Source organism: Cuculus canorus, chromosome Z, assembly GCF_017976375.1.
Source record: "Cuculus canorus isolate bCucCan1 chromosome Z, bCucCan1.pri, whole genome shotgun sequence".
Classification (NCBI taxonomy): domain Eukaryota; kingdom Metazoa; phylum Chordata; class Aves; order Cuculiformes; family Cuculidae; genus Cuculus; species Cuculus canorus.
Genome location: NC_071441.1, coordinates 44,777,869 through 44,797,337, shown reverse-complemented (window position 1 = coordinate 44,797,337; position 19,469 = coordinate 44,777,869). Strand labels below are relative to the sequence as shown.

Here is a 19,469-nt window from a genome sequence, read left to right as displayed (position 1 = left end):
AGAGCTGTCTGTCTGTTTATCCTTCCTTTATCTGTTCCAGGAACGACCAGCTTTTGGGGGTTGGTACCCTGTAACACCACTCACCCTTCCTCCTGCATCTGTCACCATAATTTACAGTGGGGAGCTTTGATACTGTTTTGTGTTGGCCAAAGCTGAGATAAGACAGTGGCCCTTGAGGAGTGAAGGAGAGAGGAAGCTCTCTCAGTCTGTATTCTGCATCTTTAGAGGTTACAGGGCGTTAGACATCACCAGGAAAGGATTGCATCATCTCCACGTTGTTCTGCCTCAGGAGATGTGTATCGGGGTAGTCCCTGCATAAGAACTAGCCTTGGAAGTGCAGAGTTTCAGAAACAAAGTGCAGGATAAGGTAGGATGAGGGCTTTAGCTTCCAGCAGAAGAATTTGCTAACTGCTATGGATGAAGTCATTGTAGCTGAAAAAGCCAAAAGCAAAAGGTGGCATTACTCACTTACTTAGCATGTGTTGGCAAATTTTCGCTGTGTTGGCAAAACCCCACAGTGCCATCTTTTTGTTGCAGGGGCATTTGGCAGCCACTTAGACCACAGCTACAACTTGGACTCCACTGTTGAGTTCTTAATTTCTCTGTTAAAGCAGCACTTGTTAAACAACCTCTGCTTGAATAGATGCAGAAACATACTTTTTCTCTCCAGACCCGTAAAGAAACCCAGTTCCTATTTTGAAGAAACTCAGACTTGGACAGCTTGCAACTTCCCGCTTTCAGTGCTCTCCCACACATATGTTAGAACTGGAGCTGTTCCTCTGGGTAGAAATACAGAGCAGCCCAAATGCCTAGTTTTCAGCAAGGAATGCTTTCACTAAGTCTAATGGAAATACACCAGAGTGCTTGCTCCTAGCTTGCTTAGGTGTATACAGCCACTGAACACAAAATGGTGTGCTCTGGCTTGTGAGATGTTCTCCTAATGATGTCGTGCATGGTTGAGCATCTTATGGGGAGGAATAGAGGAGTAAAAATGTGCCTGAGGCTTGCTTAAAAAATATATCATCTCTTTAATTACCCTGTTTCCTGGTACAGTGCTTCATCACCGCCACCTGGAAGGCAATGAGGAACTGAGAATTACTGTTGCTGGAAATACACACCTGGGTTTTGTTTAGCTGTGGTTTAGCATCCCATAATCAAACTAATGCTCATGCCTTAGTGGTGCTTGTAACATTTAAACAGTTACGTTAGCATTAAGCACTTAAATTCCCATGCCACTCTGATGAAGATCAGTTCTGGAAAACCAAAGCTGAGTGAAATTTCTTCCCGAGACAAGATGGTAACATCATTCCATTATGATGTATTATTTCAAGGAATTTTTAAAAAGCTCTTTTTACTAGAAGTCTGCTACAAGTCTCCTGGTTACCTCAAACAGTGTCCTTGTCTAACAAGTAGACTTTCTTTCAGTACCCAGCATCTTCACTCACCTAGTTGCAGAAGCTGAGTAAACACCAAATTCACTCCGTACCAGACCTTTGACTGATCCCACATGAATGTGTCTAAGCTGAGGAAGGTGATGTGAGCTTCGTTTTTAAAACAGGAGAACTGGCATGTCAGCTCCTTGCAGATAAGAAGAAAGAGCTGATGCTGGAGAGTCCTTGCTAGGACGCTGATAACACACTCAGAACTCTGTTACTGCCATTTAGTCATTGCGTCCCTTCTAGGAGAAAAACATAACTAAACATTGATTTGCATGTAGCTACTCTCACACAGTGACACTAACAAAGAAGAAAAGTTCATCTCTGCTCCTGCACCGATTTAATGTGGTAGTTTTTATGTTCTCTAGCAATGTAAGAAGTAAATACGAACACTGGATAAAGCAAGTAGCGGAGTGTTTGGGGCACACCTTCCTTAGAGGTTGCCCAAGCCCTCTTTCAGTCACACATTAAGAAGCTGCTGCTGCTGTCTGCAGGCTGTGAAGAGGAAGCTTTGTGATGACGGAGAGGGGTACCTGGAAGGAGGCAGTGGCTGGAGTTCTCTTGTAGAAAGCTATAGCTAAAGTTTTTGTGCACATTTCTGCAAACTTTATCACCTTGAGTATTTAGCAGCTGCACGATCATCTTCTGAAAGTGGCATAGCTTACATCCACATTCTTGAAACCTGTTTGCAGATTAGGCCAGTCTTTTTGAAAAGCACCAGAGAGGGCATTTTCTCAAAGAATGCACAGCAACATCCTTAATTTTGGGGTAGTATCGTAATTTCTTTCCAGTGGGCATGATCTCAGGACCTGACCTGAGGATCAAATAAGGCCTTGCTCTTCCCAGAAGAAGAAAGAAGCGGACAGCAAAGTTATGAAACCAGTGCCTAAAACAAGGTTTAGGGAAATATTTTCAGATATGGGACTGGAAGGAAAAGATGGACAGTTATTAAGGTACCTCTTGTGTTCCCCTGCTATGTGTTCTAATTATTGAATAATATATATTTCTATGCCCTTTCCTAACCTTTGAATGTGTGTAGGACAGCATGGAATAACATCTGTTTTGGTTGACATGCAACAAAGTTGTTTTTAGGAGGCTGCATCCATGTGTTACTGATGCAACCATAAATCTATAAATACCAAGCTGAGTTTAAGAGGCTTTTAGTTGCAGAGAGTTAATGGCAGCCTCTGTTTTGTTTATGCTGATATAGAAGGGTTAGGTAACAAAGTGCATCAGGGGCCAACATGTTGAACCAGGGGACAGAAAAAGATAATGACCTCTGCTTCTGCTAAATCCCAGCAGCAGGACTAGGGGATTGGATGGGTGGGGTGTTCTGGGCCAAGGTAATGATGGTATCAGTGGTAAAACAGTCCCAGTATGAATAACTGCAGATAATGAAGGTTTGAATTTTTATTACCAGCCTTAACATCCTAATTTCAAGGAGAGACTACGATAGGAAGCCCCTCTGTACCTCAGTTAAATAGTTTAAGGGGATGCTGAATTTTTGTTCCACTGGAGGCATTAATGCTTAATCATCCTTTCTGTCTGCTCTGCAGCTGTGGCTGACATTTGCTCCTGTGGCTGATAAGACAGCTTCCTACTTCCACATTTCCCTAGAGATGGTCAATTGGCTCTCGATAGTGTACCTCCTCATCTCGATTCCATTTGGTCTGGTGGCAACGTGGATTCTTGACAGCGTGGGGCTCAGATGTGCTGTGAGTTGAACTGTTCTCTTTCCCTGATGGCATTTCACCTGTAGATATCTGTGGCTGCACAAAGCACTAATATGCATACTGTGTGTTCCCAAATGATGTGGCAGATGAGCATATTGAAAGCTCTGTCCAAGTTCGGTAATAGTTGTCATTCTAAGTTGAGGTACAGTGGGAAAAGTCAGAAAAATGTTGCATCCCTGCTTGCCTTTTCCTGCTTCAGCTTTTTTTATCGTAGCTGTCTGGCAGGGACAGGTCCTGTGAGTTGACTGTGAAGAGCTTGCTGTACTTGGGTAGGGTTTTCTATGAAAGAGTGTTAGCACAGCTCTTTTGTTTGCAGGACCAGTTTAAGGAGCATCAGGGAAGGGTACAAGCAAGGGATCCTTGTCAGCTCAGTGCCTGGCCTATGCTAAGCCAGCTTAGGATCTCTACACAGTCTTCCCAGAACCAACAGTGTTTGTTGTGGAACATAGCACTGAAACACTAGCGTGATAGTGGTATAGAAGAGCATTTGCAGCATTTGTATGCTGGATGACTCATCGCCATGTTCTATGGATTGTCACAGCCAAACATGGGTGATGGTGCAAGCTTGGAAACCGAGTGGAATTAGTGACTTTTGGATTTCTCATCAAATCCATGACAGTGTCTGCTGTCTTGCATAAGCTACATTGTGGTGTAGTTCTTACCTGGGGCTAGGACAACCACCTTGCTCCCTGAGGAGGTGGTTAACTCACTCACTGTTGGACCAGGAGCTTTTTGCAGTGGCCCAAAGGGGTGGGGGTGGTCTGCAGGTGACTTTCTGTGCAATGATTACTGCCTCGTGTCTCCGATCAGTGCATATGAGACCCTGCTCATGCTACTCTGTTGCATTAAGTTCTGCCCTCCAGGCTTCAACACACAACCTCTGGCTGTTTCTGCTTGCTGCAGGTGATCCTGAGCGCATGGCTGAACATGACTGGTAGCATCATCCGGATGTTCAGCGTCCTGAAGTTCCTGAGCTTGGGTTCCCAGAATTACTGGTACCTCTTTACTGGGCAATGCCTCTGTGCATTGGCACAGCCTCTTATCATCTTTTCACCAACAAAACTGGCAGCACTATGGTTCCCAGACCACCAGAGAGCCACAGCAAATATGATCGCATCAATGTGTAAGTGATAGCTGCAAAGTAACATTGCTGCCTCCCAGAACTTGGTAGCATTTGATTGTCTTTCAGAAGCAGCAGGCAGAGGAAACCCTCTGTGCTACAGCCATTTGGCCCTGCAGGTACAGCTCCACCCAAGAGTCTCATAGCAATGTGCAATAAACCAGTACCTTCAAGGTGATCCAAGATAGGCAGGCATTTCTGTGATTCTGTGATTTCAATGCTGGCAATCAAAAGGTAGGTCTTAGCCACATCCAGGCTCCCAGCTTTCTTCCTGTGTGTCATCATGAGATGATCATCTTTGCCAAAATATCATGGAGGCTGGGACAGTCCTCGATGTTATTGTATCTAAAGTCTCTAGTGGCTTTAATTCTGCAGCTTGTTAGATGTCCAAATTGCATGTGATGCCAGTGGTCACAGTTGCCAGATTCTGTAAACAGATAGAGGTGAGACTGCTGCAGCAATTTTTTCTACCAGTTCATCCAGTAGCAAGGCTGGGCATGTACTGCAATTTTGTATGTATGCACACAAAGATAAAATATACACAGCTGGCCACACAGACACATTGAGGATGCTGAATACAGCAGGACTACCCACGCAGAAACCACATTTGCCTTGCAAAGTGCCTGGATGCTGAGAAACTGAAGGCATCAGTTATGCTTGCTCTAATCTCATTCCTCTCTCAACTCCTTTAGGCCCTGCTAGAGACAGGTTAATGCACTTGACAGACCTGTTTCCCCCCTCCGTGTGACATTTTCCCTAGCAGTCAGAAGAAATCTCTTCCTACTTTCTCTGAGGACTTGAGAGGTGCCCCAGAAACTGGCCTGTCTCACTGGTTCCAGCTGGGAAATTTCATGGTGCCTACATGTGTAGCGGAGCCCCACCTGCCATTCCCTCAAAACAGCCAACAGCTGCCTGCCCTTCTCAGTGCCTTGGAGTTGTGGGGAAGGGGTAGGCACAGGGAAAAGGGAAGTATAGGAGTCCCCCTATTCAGCTTTCCCAATGCTGATGTAAACCTAGAGCATGGGCACTGCTGTTGAGCAAGAACAGATTTATGTTGTCAGAACAAATATATTCATTTTGCATTGCCTTCCCAAGAATAGGGTGGAGATGGTTCACCTTGTTTCCCAGGGCTGAGATAGACCTTTGCGTTCCCTGCTGGAGAAGGGGCTGTGCTGTCAGTGTGGTGTCATACAGGTAACTACCAGGAGCAATTGGGCCCTCAATCCTTTACTGCCCTGAAGAACCCCAGCCTGCAGACAGCTTCCTCTTTTTAAGTGAGAGACTAGCCAGACCAGCCAAAGAATATTTCTTTTACTTAGTGCCCTTGGTCATTACATGGCAGATGGATCTAACTATGGGAAAGAAAATAACTGAAGAGCAAGGAACAGTGGAAACCCAAGACGTGATGTTGTTCAGTCTGTGGCACATTGAGATGTCAATGTCTGGACTGAATGGGCTGTGATGATTATTGGCTGTAACACCTGCATATTGCTGTGTAGAAGTCTTCCATTATTATTGTTTTTTTTACACCCATCACCATCTGCTGTACAAAATCAGGATTTCATTTCAAGAAAGTTTAAATATTACCTTTAAAGAGCATCTGCCACAACTGCAGTCATTTACTCCAGTGGTGAATTACCTCACTCGCAAATGCCTACACATCACCTCTCCTCTGGGTGCTCCGTATGCCCTAGTCTTGTTGCACCTGTTTTTCAGGTGGTTATGGACAGTCACCTCTTTTTTCCTTTGTCTAGAAAGACTGAATGGCTCCAACCCAGCCACTTTACAGGCACATTTCCATTTGCCTTTTCCCATGTGCCTCCATATCCACACCTTGCTCACATTATCTTTTTCTCTCATTTGCTCCAATTTATCAATACCCATTTCCTTTGTTAATGCCAGGGCAGCACTTGGCATTGCAGTACTGTTGGTATCACAGAAACTGGCCCTACAGCCTCCTGTTGGAAGCCCCACAGCTCCTGATAGTGTCTCTGTGTAGGCTTCCCTGTGCCTTTGTGCAGGCACAGATGGACCTACAACTAGGATCCTGCTGAGCAGCTGAAATCTGTATGACCCAGCTGTGCTCTTGAGTATTTACCATTTCTTGGTCATCCCCGTCACCTGTAAAGACTTACTGAGAGAAGCAGTGCAGTGCCAAGAACTGAACCCCTGTGAAGACCATGAGAAATTCTCCTGTTCCAGGAGAAGAAAGGCTGAGTGCAGTGGTGAAGTGGCCTCTGCGTCATCCATAGAATTCTTCATTTACCGTGGTCTGTCAACATGTCGTTTTCTGCACTCTGCAGAATTTTAGTGCATCGCCATCAAGTGTCCACAAAATGCATAGCCTCATTGCAGAGTACTGCAAGCTAATCCGCCAAGACTCCTGGACTGTAACGTACAGCTGATTAATTCCAGTGATCTCCTTTCTGTTCTTAGTCTAGGCTCATATAATTTCTCTTCCCGAGAAAAGAAGGTGGCTGAAACATTGTAATTGGAGGGAAAGCTGTTGACACTCTTGAGGACAGAGAGGCCCTGCAGAGGCATATGGACAAATTGGAGAGCTGGGCAATCACCAGCTGCATGAAGTTTAACAAGGGCAAATGCTAGATTTTGCACCTGTGTCACGGCAACCTCAGATGTACGTACAGACTGGGGAGCAAGAGGCTAGAGAACAGCTCTGTGGAAAGAGATCTATCTAGGGATTCTGGTTGCGAGCAAGTTAAACATGAGCCGGTGTGCCCTGGCAGCCAAGAGGGCTAACCGTGCCCTGGGGTACATCAAGCACAGCACTGTTTGCTGATCAAGGGAGGTGATTGTCCCACTCTACTCCATACAGGTGCAGCCCCACCTTGAGTATTGTGTGCAGTTTTGGGTGCCAGAGTATAAAAAGGATATAAAGCTCCTGGAGAGTGTCCAGAGGCGGGCTGCAAATGTGGTGAGGAATTTAGAGGGGAAGCTGTATGAGGAGCCACTAAAGTCGCTTGGTCTGTTCAGCCTGGAGAACAGGAGACTGAGGGGAAACCTCATCACAGTTGTCACGTTAAACAGGTGAAATTCTGACAGGTGGCTAAGGAGACCCTCTTGTTGAGTCACAAGGTAGGTGGTTTATGACTAAAGGGTTATGTGTGTGTGCTTACGCATGTTTTTTTGCCACAAGTCAGAATCTGGTTACCTGTGAGAGGCTTCTTAGAGACTGGTATATACAAGGTTAATAAATGTAGTTCACAGCCCAAACTGGGCAGCCGCTTGCAGCAATGCCTGTCGGAGAGACAATTTTGCAATGCTGGAGGCAGTAAATAATTTAATTCAAATGACAGATTAAAACAAATTCAGGATTGCCTTGATAAATTCACTTGCTGTGTTGGCACTTAAACACTTATAACTGGTTAACAATTAGCATAAGTGTATGTGCATGTTACAGGTAACATGAAAAACTGGAGTTACTAGTTGTTTCCTGGGGAAACATCTGACAGATGACACACAGAGGCGCACAATTCTTACCAAGACATTTTTTCTTGGTAGAGGAACAGAGGTCCAGAGGTCCAGGCCTGTTGACCCATACACCAGGTGAGGCGGTCCTTTTTTCTTCCCCAAAGAAAGTGTTCTAAGGTATCAATTTTATACCTTTTGAAAACTTTCTGATGCCTCTTGTCAAGGTGGGACTAAGTCAATTAATATGTGTTGACTGGCTGTTGGCAAAGCCACGTGTGTCATCAGAAGCTCGGACTCAACAGTTCACCATGCTTTCGAGGTGAGGAGCTCAGTAGGGGGTTTTGGGGGTGCTTTTACTCTTAAGTGAAGCAATGCCAGGCTGTTAGCCTCTGTCTCACCTCAGGTGTCTCTTAGTTGATATGAATATGAGACCACTACCACTAACCAATCTATTTGTTTTATTAGGTGCAGTTGTCCATTGCCGCTTCCTTCCTCTTGCCAACCACTCTGTTTTGCAAAAGAAAGCTCTTTGCCTAGCAAGTCTATTATACCACTACAGTTTACTGCTTCCTCACAAGGGGAGGAAGAACCAGCCTCTGATTTCTTCTCTGTGGCAACCAGCCACAGGACCTGAGGGAGTGGAAGGGAGATATGCCAGGGGAGGTTTAGGTTGGATATTAGGCAAAGTTTCTTCATCCAGAGAGTAGTGGAGCACTGGAACAGGCTCCCCCGGGAAGCAGTCATAGCACTAGGCCTGATTCTATTCAAGAAGCATTTTGACAACACCCTCAGATACACAGTTTGAATATTGGAGTTGTCCTGTGCAGGGCCAGGAGTTGGACTTGATGATCCTTGTGGGTGCCTTCCAACTCCAAACATTCTATGAACTACTCAGATAGTCTCACTTAGTCTTTTCAAAATTAGCCCAATGCTCACACATTTCCTCCCCTCACCCATACCTTCTGGAATTGCTTCAGCATGCTGATAGTTTGTGGAAACACCTGCCAGTATTTTTCACACAGTCCCCTACAATGCCTAGATGCATTTTAGCCCAATGGAGAAGCTTTAATCCTCTTGGAAACTGTTGTTTAGTTGTGTCCATGTACTTAGAAGCAGGTAACATTTCACCAGGATCACAAGCTAGCACGTTCCTAAATACAGAGCATAAATGCTACAGTTCTGTGCTGCAGCACTATTAATGGTGCCTCAGCAAAATCACAGAATACATGAGGTTGGAAGGCACCTCTTGGGATTGTCTTGTCCAACCCCTTACTCAAGCAAGGTTGGCTAAAGCAGGTTGCTAAGGACTGGATCTTGTCAGGTTTTGCCTGTCACCAAGGATAGAGATGTTGCAACTTGTCTAAGCAACTTGTTTCAGGGTTCAACCACCATCAGAGTAAAAAAGTTTACATTAGTACAGAGTTTCCTGTGTTACAGTTTGTGCCCATTGCATTTCATCCTACCATGGGGCACCACTGAGAGAAGTCTGGTCCCCTCTTCCTTACAATCTCTGATCAAGGTTCTTTTGTCCAGACCGAACAGTCCCAGCTTTCCCAGCCTCTTTACATATGAGAGATGCTCTGGTCCCTTGATCATATCTTTGGCCTCTGACTGGACTTGCTCCATTAACTGTGTAACTGTTTAACAGTGTAACCATTGACTCCTCACTCCTTTGAGGAGCCCAGCACAGGACTTAACATTACAGATGTTTCTCACTAGGACTGAGTAGAAGGAAAGGATCGCTGCCTTCCATCTGCTGGCAATGCTATTCCTAATGCAGCCCAGCATGCTTTTGGACATCTTTCTGCAAGGTTGTATTGTTGGCTCATGATCAATTTGCAGTCCACCAGGATGCCATGTCCTTCTCTACAAAACTACTTTCCAGCACCTTCTCCAGGCTGATAAGTTCCAGCTCTCTCAGGCACTGCTCACATGACCAAAGTCCCAGTCTCTAAGTCATCCTTTTGGCTCTTTGCTGGTCCAGTAAGTGCAAACCTCCCTCATACTAGGGGGAACTCAACAGGTCAACAAGTTCCTCTTGTTGAACTTCACAAAGTTTCCCTCTTTGAGGTTCTTCTGAATGGCAGCATAGCCATCTCTTCTATTAACCACTCGTCCCAGTGTCACATCTTCTGCAAACTGGCTGCATTCAGACTCTGCCCTATTGTCCACTATTTTTAATAAAGTAAAACTGTATTAGCCCCAGTATCAACCTCTGGGATGCATCAGTTGTGACTGACCTCCAGATGGACTTCATGCCAGTGATGATAATTCTCTGGAGCCAACTGTTCAGCTGATTTCAACTGGTCTCACTGTCCACTTATCTAGCAAGTACTTAATCAGCTTGTCTGCGAGGATGTTATGGCAGACAGTGTCAGCAGCATTAGTAAAGATGAGATAGAGAACAACTCCTCATCCACTCAGCCAGTCATCTCACTGTACAAAGCTAGTATGTTGGTTAAGCATTTGTTGACTACTCCTCTTCACCTTGTTGTCCTTCATGTGCCCGGAAGTGGTGTCCAGGATTAGTTGTTTGTGACCTTCCTAGAGATCAAAGTGAGACTGAAAGGCCTGGAGTTCTCTGAATTGTCCTTCTTGAAGATGGGATTTACATTCATACTCTTTCAGTTCTCAGGAGCCTCTTGGAATTGCCATGGGCTTTTAAAGATAACCAAGAATGGCCTTGCAGTGGAAACAGCCTTTTCCCTCAGCACTCATTGGTGTCCCCCATCAGTCCCACTGACTTGTGTACGTCTGGTCTATTAAATGTTCCCTAACTTAGTCATTCTCCACTGAGGGTGAATCTTCCTTGCTCCAGGCTTTACGTCGACTCTCAGGGCAGAAGGCTGGTCTTGCCAGTGAATGCTAAGGTGAAGAAGGCATTGAATACCTTGGCTTTTTCCATGTCTTTTGTCACAGTCTCCTGTCCCATCCAGCAGCAGGCCCACATTTTCCCTAACCTACCCTTTGCTGCTAATGTACTTGTAGAAGCCATTCTTGTTGCCGTTTGCATCTCTCACCAGACTCAATTCCAGCTTAGCTTTGGCTTCCCTAACTGCATGCCTGCACACAAGTAGGAAAATCAGCTCAACTTGTTTCATTGTTTGCAGAGTTTGCCTTAAAGCTCAAAAATTGTGGCCTGCAATTTTGAATGTTCCCAAGCTGCATCCCGAAAGTGCTGCTTCACACGCTGCTGTTGCTGTATGTCATCCTAGCATTTACTGAGGTAGTCTTGTGAGGATGAGGACACTGTAATTCATAGATGAAAACCAGTTTACAGGTGTAAGAGGCTGTAGTGAAATGGGTTTATAGAATGAACTTCATGGGAGTGAAGGAACAGATGTGGCAACCATAAGACGACACAGTCAACTTCTCCAAATATTCCCCTCATAGTTTCCCCTATATATGCTTTGTGCTGCCCTTAATTACCGTGCACTGCAGCATTGGTGCTGAGTGGCAGTAGATGTGGACACATGATTCTGACTGCTTTCACGAAAAAAGTATCTCTGTTTTATTTCCTTCCAGCAAATCCCTTGGGTATTCTTATAGCAAATGTGCTGTCACCTGCACTGCTTCCTGAAGGAAAGCACATCCCGTTGATGGTAAATGAAAACTGCTTTATTCAGCTAGCTGGGCTCCAGCTGATTTATTTCTTTGGAGGCAGTTGAGCTGGAAAGGATTGTAACATGTCTTTCCTTTGTATTGTGTAGCTGGGTGTTTATGCTGTCCCAGCAGTAATAGCCTGTGCTCTAGCAACTGTGGGGATTCATGAGAAGGTTCCTCCAATGCCTCCTTCAGCCAGTGCCACTAACTCTACTTCCCAGCCATTTGTCGTGGGACTCAAGATGGTAAGTGCTGTAACACAGAGAGAAACCATTACTGGAGTGAGGGATGCAGCCCTGACAGATAGGGATATGCTGGGGAATCTGCAGACAAAGCAGACTCTGAACTTCATTCCACCAAAGCCAGCGTGGAAAGCCCCCTGAAGAAGACCAGGATCTCTTCCTTTCTCAGGGAGTGGAAGCTACTCATAGCCAAGCTGTGAGAGTTGCTATCTGACCATTCAGCTGTTGGCTGGCTGCTATTCGGGTAGCTCAAATACCCGAATTGGGCATGGGTGGGGACATCTAATGGACACGTCCAAGAGGACCACACAACCTGAGCCTTCTGAGCAGATGTGGTAACAGGTAAGACATGGCAAAATAAAGGTAGAATTTGGACACTGAAGAGATCCTTCCTCCATACATGGTTCCCATTTTAACTTGCCCACTGGCTGAACTGACAAGAGAGAAACAAGTTCTTCTAATCATCACAAGGTTGCCCTGTCAACATTTCCAGCTGAGGGCTCAGAGCCACTGACCCTCAAGTCTGCTGTCACAGCCAGGCCTTGGTTCCTCCTCAACTTGTTTAAATGTTAACTTCTTTCTCTAGCTCCTGAGAAACAAGCCATACATCATCCTGGCAGTGTGCTTTGGAGGAGGAATTGGGATGTTCACCTGCTTTTCAGCTCTTCTAGAACAGATCCTTTGTGAAAAGGGGTATTCAAATGTGAGTATTGCTCTTTTCACCCCCATTGTCCACATTATCTATGATGCAATCAAAATTATTTTCTCTGATAAGGAACTCAGAGCAAAATGAAGACAGTTGAATATACATTACTGCCTCATATCTTATTTGCTCACATTATCTAATATAGTTTAAGCAGTATATTAATCTACAGCACAGTCAATCTCTTGGTATAATGGATGATCTGCATTTTCATTACTGCTTATGGCCAGGCTACCATTTGCAGGTGAAAAAAATTTACTGTGCAAACACATTCTAGGAAAACTTGAGTAGTGTTTTTTTTTCCTAAGCTGCTCTAAGCACTGACTTCGATGCAGCCTTCTGACACCTTTTCCAGAGCAAGCTGGGGCCCAGGCAGGCCCTAGTGAGAAGCTGAAGGCAGGCTGATGCAAGCACCTTTTCCTTTTGGCGCAGTTTTACATAAAGACAGGGCAGCAGAGGAAGTCACAGGTACTGACAGTGGTTTCCCAGTCCTTTCCATGACACTGTCCAGCTGCTACTTTCACAGTTGAGCAGTGTGCGCACAGCTGTTGCCTCCTGCTCCCTCTCTGCAAGAGCACGGAGTTGCATCAGTTCCTGCATTCCCGCTCGGGCCAGCAGCACTTGATTCCCCCTGCTTGTATCTCCATGGAGGTCCTATTAAAGCACCTCTCCAGCTGTTATGTATGCACACCTAGATGTCTGGTCTCTGTCCACTCCCTCTCAAATCCCAGGTCTGATATCTGGCACAATGCTCCATAGCCAGATTATGTTTGCACACTCCATTGGCTTTTAACGGGAAACCTTTCAAACTTTGCAGCCTTACTTTCTGTGCATTGTGATGAGTTTGTCTGTGTGTGACTAATGGTCTCGGTAAGGAAGAAAAACAGGAGCATGATTATAAGCTGGAGCAGGTCCCAGGACAGTTGGACCTGTTACCAGCAGTGCAGACAAAGGATTTGATTGCCTCCAGAGGAGCCAAAAGCAATCTCATGCCCATGCTGAAGCATTTAATGCCAGGGAACTGCTGCTGCTCTGCACCCAGCCTCTGTTGCCAGCCATACAGAGACTTGTCATTCATTAAACTCTTGGTGACCCTGACGACCCTGCTGTCCCCACACACTGGTAGCAGCACCTTGTCCCTGTTATTTATTACTTGAAGCTCTGTGAAGGCCTCAGCTGCTGCAAAGGGCAGGGAAGCTTTTCCTGCCTCAGTAAGTGACCCATGAGTACCAGGCAGATGGGTCAGTGACATTAAAAACTCTCGCCTAACATCTCTGTTTCCTCAGTTAATTGTTCTTCTACTTTCCAGGAATTTGCTGGCCTGAATGGTGCACTCTTCACAGTGTGTGGCTTCTTGGGTGCTTTCCTGCTAGGCTTGTATGTTGATCGGACAAAGAAGTTCATAGAATCGACCAAGATTTGTTTCTGTCTGAGTGCACTTGCCAGCATTGTGTTTGCAGTGGTGAGTTCTCCCTTGCATTGCACCATATCTTGCACCTTAGTTCTGTTGCCATCAGATATATCATCAACTCAAACCAAGGCCATCTGATATTCTAGTATTTATTAAGCCAGGTGTTATGCTTTGAGATTATGTTTCTGGGCTGGGAATGTTTTAAAGAGAAGCCCTTTACTGAGAACTTCAGAGTCACTGTGGAGCCTGAGAGAGACTACTTCAGGATATAAATAAACTGGCATGGTTTTACATCCTTACATTGGATCACTATGCTTGTTTACTGGCCCTGAGACCATTCTTTCAAAAAAAAAGAAACAGAACTGTGAAATATCCGTCTTACAAAAAAGAACAAGAATGTCATGTTTTTTCTGACACCTGCCTTTAACAGTGGTTGCCAGGAATGTCAGATTAGAAGGAAGGACCTACTTATGTGTCTAGTTCGGCAATAGTTCCTTGAGGAGGACATGAAAAGGGAGATGCAGAAAATGGGGTCTATTGAATCCAGCTAGGAAAGGAATGAAGAACTTGGAGTCTTTACACCCATAGGGCTGGAGTGCAAGTACTGGACTCAAGCATAGCCATTGCCAATGGGAGCCATCACTCAGGGTGAAGCTGAGCATGACGCACAGCACTGCTAGAAGTGCAGAAGACCAGACAGGTGCAGGTCTCTGCTTTCTCAAAAGGACATGCTGTGCATTTTTCCCGTGTGTTGAAAAATCTAGACTTTTCATACAGCATGATCACACCTCCACCTGGGCCACGATTCCAGTGATGTTAGCTCCACTTTGAAGAGAAAGACAAGCGGAATCCCTTTCTAATGTAGGACAATGTGCTTAAAGCAGACTTTGCGTTGCCCCCTTTAGCACTACGGCATTTGTTGGGGGCATGCTCTGATTACAAATCAGCATACCTGGGCTCAGATAAAGCACTGAGTAGGCAAGAGGCTGTGTTGGGAGCAACAAGAAAACCTTTCCTTTCTCCCCTTTCCTCTGTCCCCTTCATCCCACACAGATGAACTGGTAGTAGAAAGTGGTAAAATGAGAAAAACCCATTCAAATCTGTTTGATGCCTTGATACTTTGAACTCAGATTCCAGATAGTTTTCCTTGACTTCACTAGTTTATCTAGGCTAAGACTTTTGCAGCCATGCTAGAACAGACACTTCGTATTCCTCTGTGGAAGTTTATTACATGGTTAAGGAAGGAGGTGCTAGCACTGTGACTGCAGAATTTATGCCCTTGACTTGACTAGCATGAGCTGGACCAGGCTATGCTCTTTCCTCCACAGATAGGTACAAGGACTTCGAGGCACTAATGTCCAGGGTTTGTGAATGTTTCATGTGGATTTTTGTTTGGTTTGTGGAATTTTTTTTTTTTTTTTTTGCGGTAAAACCCCAATGTTACAAACATGAATCTGACATGATAAGAAATAGTTTTCCCTATCAATGAGCTGCAGCAACCTAGTGAATTCTCATGTAACACAATGCAAACACTACTTCTGAAATACTGGTTGCATTGGGAGAAATGTGTGTGTTTCACTTGGTGCTGTAGATATGCTGAGTGCACTTCTGGGAAGTTACTGACCACGAAGTTAAGTCACAGTAATATAACCATACCAGTGTTTTTCTAGTAATTCTGCTGATCCTCTCTCCCCTTACTTAAGTTCAACAGATACATCTCCCTAATGTAGACATTTGTTGATTCTAGAGGGTTGGAGGTAAAAGAAAGATTTAGGGAATAGGTAGGGCAAGTACAGGTTATGGGTTCAGAGACTTTCTATGCGGCAGTGCTGACACTGAGGCTATGGTTTTGCTTTTCTGCCTGCAGGCTTCTCGGTTCAGACATCAGGCCATCATGCTGGCTGTCAGTAGCTCACTCTTTGGTTTCTTTGGTTTTGCCATGTACCCCATTGCCATGGAGCTCGCTGTGGAGTGTTCCTACCCTGTGGGAGAGGGCACATCTACAGGCCTGATTTTTGTTGCAAGGTAAGCAGGCAGGTTAAATTCAATTTACAGCTCTCTTTCTCTCTCATGAGTGTATGGAATTGTTGTAAGAAAAGGCAGAAGGTAGATGAAGGTCTCCCTTGCTTGACATGAAGTAAGATTTAATCATGTCCTGCTTTGAACTAGATGAGGGCTGTATGCCTGAGAGGGGCACCCATTCCCATGTCAACACAGGGACTTCTTAATTCTCAGTGTTCTGCTGAGAGAGGTGGGGCTCATCGATCACTGGGCAGCTGGTCACATCAGACGGGGCAGTGACAGTCTTTCCCATGATCAATTTACATGCCAAGGGTTGGCACTGAACTGCAGCAGGAATGACTTGAAGCCCTAAGCAGTGATACGTGTGGCCTGGAGCCGTGTACGTATCAAGTGGAGCTGCAGCAGCTAGAATGTCTTTGTCAAGTCACTAAGCCTCTGCTCCTTGACAGGTGTAGTTCAGCAACTCTGCATCTCCAGTCAGAGTACATAGTGGTCCTGCCGCACTGGTCCTGTGTCTGAGGGTGTTCTGAAAGGCTGACCTGGATGCCCTGTGAGCCAGGGCCAGTTAACCAACTTCCTGGATGAGAGGAAGGCGGCAGGTCCTGCTTCAGTAAAGGGTCTTGCTTTCTTCCCATTGTGGAAAATGGGATTGTCTACAGCACTGATGAATCAGGCAGGCACCATGACTGCATGTTGGCTTCTCCCCACAGCCAGATTCAAGGTGTGATTTTAATGATTCTGCTACAAGCCCTCACTGTGCGTGTTTCTGAGGATATATCCTCCACCTGTGCCCTTGACCAGGATGGAGCCCTGGACTGGACAAGTAAGTATGTCCTTGGGGAATGATGCTGCACACTTGGTTGCACCACACACATCCTCCTCCCTCCTCCAAGTCTCAGTGTGAGGGAGCCTGAAAGACTGATTCCTATTGTAGCCTATCTCTTAGCCACCTTTCTCAACCTGGTGGTACACTGCTTGCTGCTCCTGCTGAACCAGGCCTGCAAGATTGAAATGGGAGTACTTATAGAGTGCCATGAATGCTGCCACTGGCTTTGGATTAAAATATCCCTTATTGCCATGCCGCAGAGATCTGAGCTTCACCAAGCTAGAAAGCAGCTATTTTGGGGGAAGACGCTGTCCTCTTTGAACAGCCTGTGCTGCTTCGCGATGTGGGAGGCCAAGACTACAAATACATTGACCAAAATCTACTTCCCTTGCTTCTTCACACTCAGCTGCCTGGGTTTGTAACATGCTGGTACAGCATGCTGGTTTATTCCACATTTCCCATCCGTTCGTAGCTGGTCAGGAGAAGAGACAGCAACTGAGATGGACAGGAGCACAAATGTGTTTTCACTGCAGGCTTAATCCTCAGCTTGATCTCTCAGCTGGTTCATACTTATGTAATACTGACACCAAGTCCTGGTGACACATGGTAACACAAAGGCTGGCAAACACCTTTTAATTATAACCTGCTTCTCTGAGCAGAAACTATCCAGGACAAATTCCACTAGCTGGCTGGGGACAAGGCTCTATAATAGCTGCCCCAAAAAGAAATTTAACTGCTTCACATCTGAAAGCCTACAATGCTCCATCTCATCAAATCACAGCTGGATCTCATGATTAGGTACCCATTCCTACTCATTTTGTGATCTGATATATGCAAGGAAATCTGTAGAGAAAGGTATGTTTATTTGAGACACTACTAGAATGAGAATATAACTACTTCCAGACCTTGTTGCTTAGCCCTTTAGATGTTTAGATGTACTTTTTTTTTTTTTTAAATTCATAAAAGGCTCTTTCAACACAAATTTTTCTTTGATTAAAGTTTATCCTTAGTGAACCTTTCCTACACTGCTATTGGATGATATAACAGGAAGCAGTACTTGTGTGGAACCATTCTCTTATGAAGCACAGGTGTTTTGTGCCACCCTCCAACACACGAATGTTTACACATACACAGAAACACACAGTCCCATGAACACACTGTGTGCACTGGTGTTAAGACCTCCAGTCTGTGGGGTTATGTAGGACAACAGTCCTGTAAACCTTTCACATTTCAGACAGATTTTTTCTTCCTATGCCATCGATACATGAAACAAGGTTCGGCTGTTACAAAACTGGCGTCGCCCCACTGTGGGCTTCCTGCTGTCATCAGGTGTAGCCCTTGGCTGTGCTGTTGCTGGGAAGCTGACCTCTAGACTTCTGCACCGACAAAGAGTTGTAAATTCACCATCTAAAAGTGTATCTTATCTTCTTTGCAGCTCCAGTAATGGTGCTGGCTGGCCTCTCCAGTGCTATGGCTTGTTTCTATGTTGTCTTCTTCCACACTAACTACAAACGGATCCATGCTGAGACAAACAGTGGTGATTTGGTCAAGGCAGAAGATACAGCAACAGCAGATGTTCCTGAAGCCTAACCAGGGCAAAATGGGGATGCCAAGGGCCCAGCAAAGAAGGACTCAGACCGTGACTGCAAATGCTCAGCTGGCACACTAGGATATCCAGGTCCTGTTGCACAACAAGCAAAGGCTAGAGCAGATTCACTGGGGCATCTTTGCTGTGCTTCCCTCAGTCTTGTCTTTAATTGTGAGTATGGGCTGTAAGAGAGGCTGTGCTGCTAGAAAGCTCAAAGTGAAACTGGACAACTATACAGGTAACGGGGATTTTTAGCTGACTTAATTCAGCTGAAGAAATGTTGCAGGGAGAGGAGCATAATATTTCAGCCATTTTTTCATTTTCATATATTCGGATTGGGGATAAAGCTTTCAGAGGGGTGAAAGCGGTGCCTATCACTAAATCAGTGGAAAACTTCTGTTTTCTGTGGTTCTTGCACAGCAAAACAGCTCTTCCATTCTAAGGTTGGAGCTAGTTTTGGCCTCATGGCTAAAGGGCCCTAGGAGCTAGAGCGTCTTTCCATAGCAGCAGGGAAATGTAGGTATGTGATCTGTAATACAAGTCTGTTTACAATGAGCCACTTTGCCTTCTTCTACAAACAGGGAAACAAAAACCCTGCCTGGAGTGCCATCTGTAAAAGAAAATATCAGTGAGTAGCAGAAGCTAAATAAAGCAACATTCCTCACTCTTCTGGTCCCCTGCCAGATGCCAAAACATTGAGGATAACCTTGATTTGCTTGTGCTTCTGTTGTTTCTCCACCTTACCTGCAATTCTAGTGATCTAAGTTTTTCACAAGAAAGGGAACCTGCTGGAGTAAGTTCAGGTCGATGTACAGAACAGCTCTCTCAGTGCCTGAATTCTCTTCCCCATTAGCAACTGGAAACCTCTCCCTTTGTAAAACACATGGCTTCATGCATCCTTCTAAGGAGCCTCCTAGTTCCTACAGCTGCAGCCTTGTTCTTACAATAAAGCATGTTTGCCAAAAAGAGCAGGAAGGAAGTCTGACTCTGTGGTGAAACAAGATCAGTTTGAACCTGTTGGTGGAATGAGACTAGCTGTCTTTTGCAGAACACTGGTCAGTTCTGCCACCCTGGACCTAATATGCCTAACAGATTAACACCAAATTTAGTTGCCAGTTCTGAGACCTATTGTATGGGAAGGAAGAAGCACTTGGTACTTTATAATTTTATATATTTACAAATGCTTGTTTTTCAATAAAGGATGGTTTAAGAAAAGTTTAATCTTTTCTCTCTATATTAAACTTTAAAAAAAGGATTTTATATACACAAGAGTCCATCAAGTCTGCTACGTAGTACAAACTGAAGGTCCCCGTATTTGCCAGATATGCATTAAATTGTGCTCGAAATGATGAT

At 45.1% G+C, this 19,469-nt stretch overlaps 1 protein-coding gene across 1 annotated transcript in view; it reads left to right on the top strand.

Moving 5' to 3' along the window:
* SLC49A3 (solute carrier family 49 member 3) overlaps window positions 1-19,469 on the top strand; it is a 25,442-nt gene extending 5,973 nt beyond the window's left edge. The window contains exons 2-10 of the mRNA XM_054054340.1: window positions 2,993-3,151; window positions 4,073-4,292; window positions 11,247-11,323; window positions 11,432-11,569; window positions 12,153-12,269; window positions 13,579-13,731; window positions 15,548-15,705; window positions 16,413-16,525; window positions 17,964-19,469. Coding sequence (XP_053910315.1) covers window positions 2,993-3,151; window positions 4,073-4,292; window positions 11,247-11,323; window positions 11,432-11,569; window positions 12,153-12,269; window positions 13,579-13,731; window positions 15,548-15,705; window positions 16,413-16,525; window positions 17,964-18,118 — 1,290 coding nt within the window. The 3' untranslated portion in view covers window positions 18,119-19,469. The remainder of the gene's footprint in view (window positions 1-2,992; window positions 3,152-4,072; window positions 4,293-11,246; window positions 11,324-11,431; window positions 11,570-12,152; window positions 12,270-13,578; window positions 13,732-15,547; window positions 15,706-16,412; window positions 16,526-17,963) is intronic.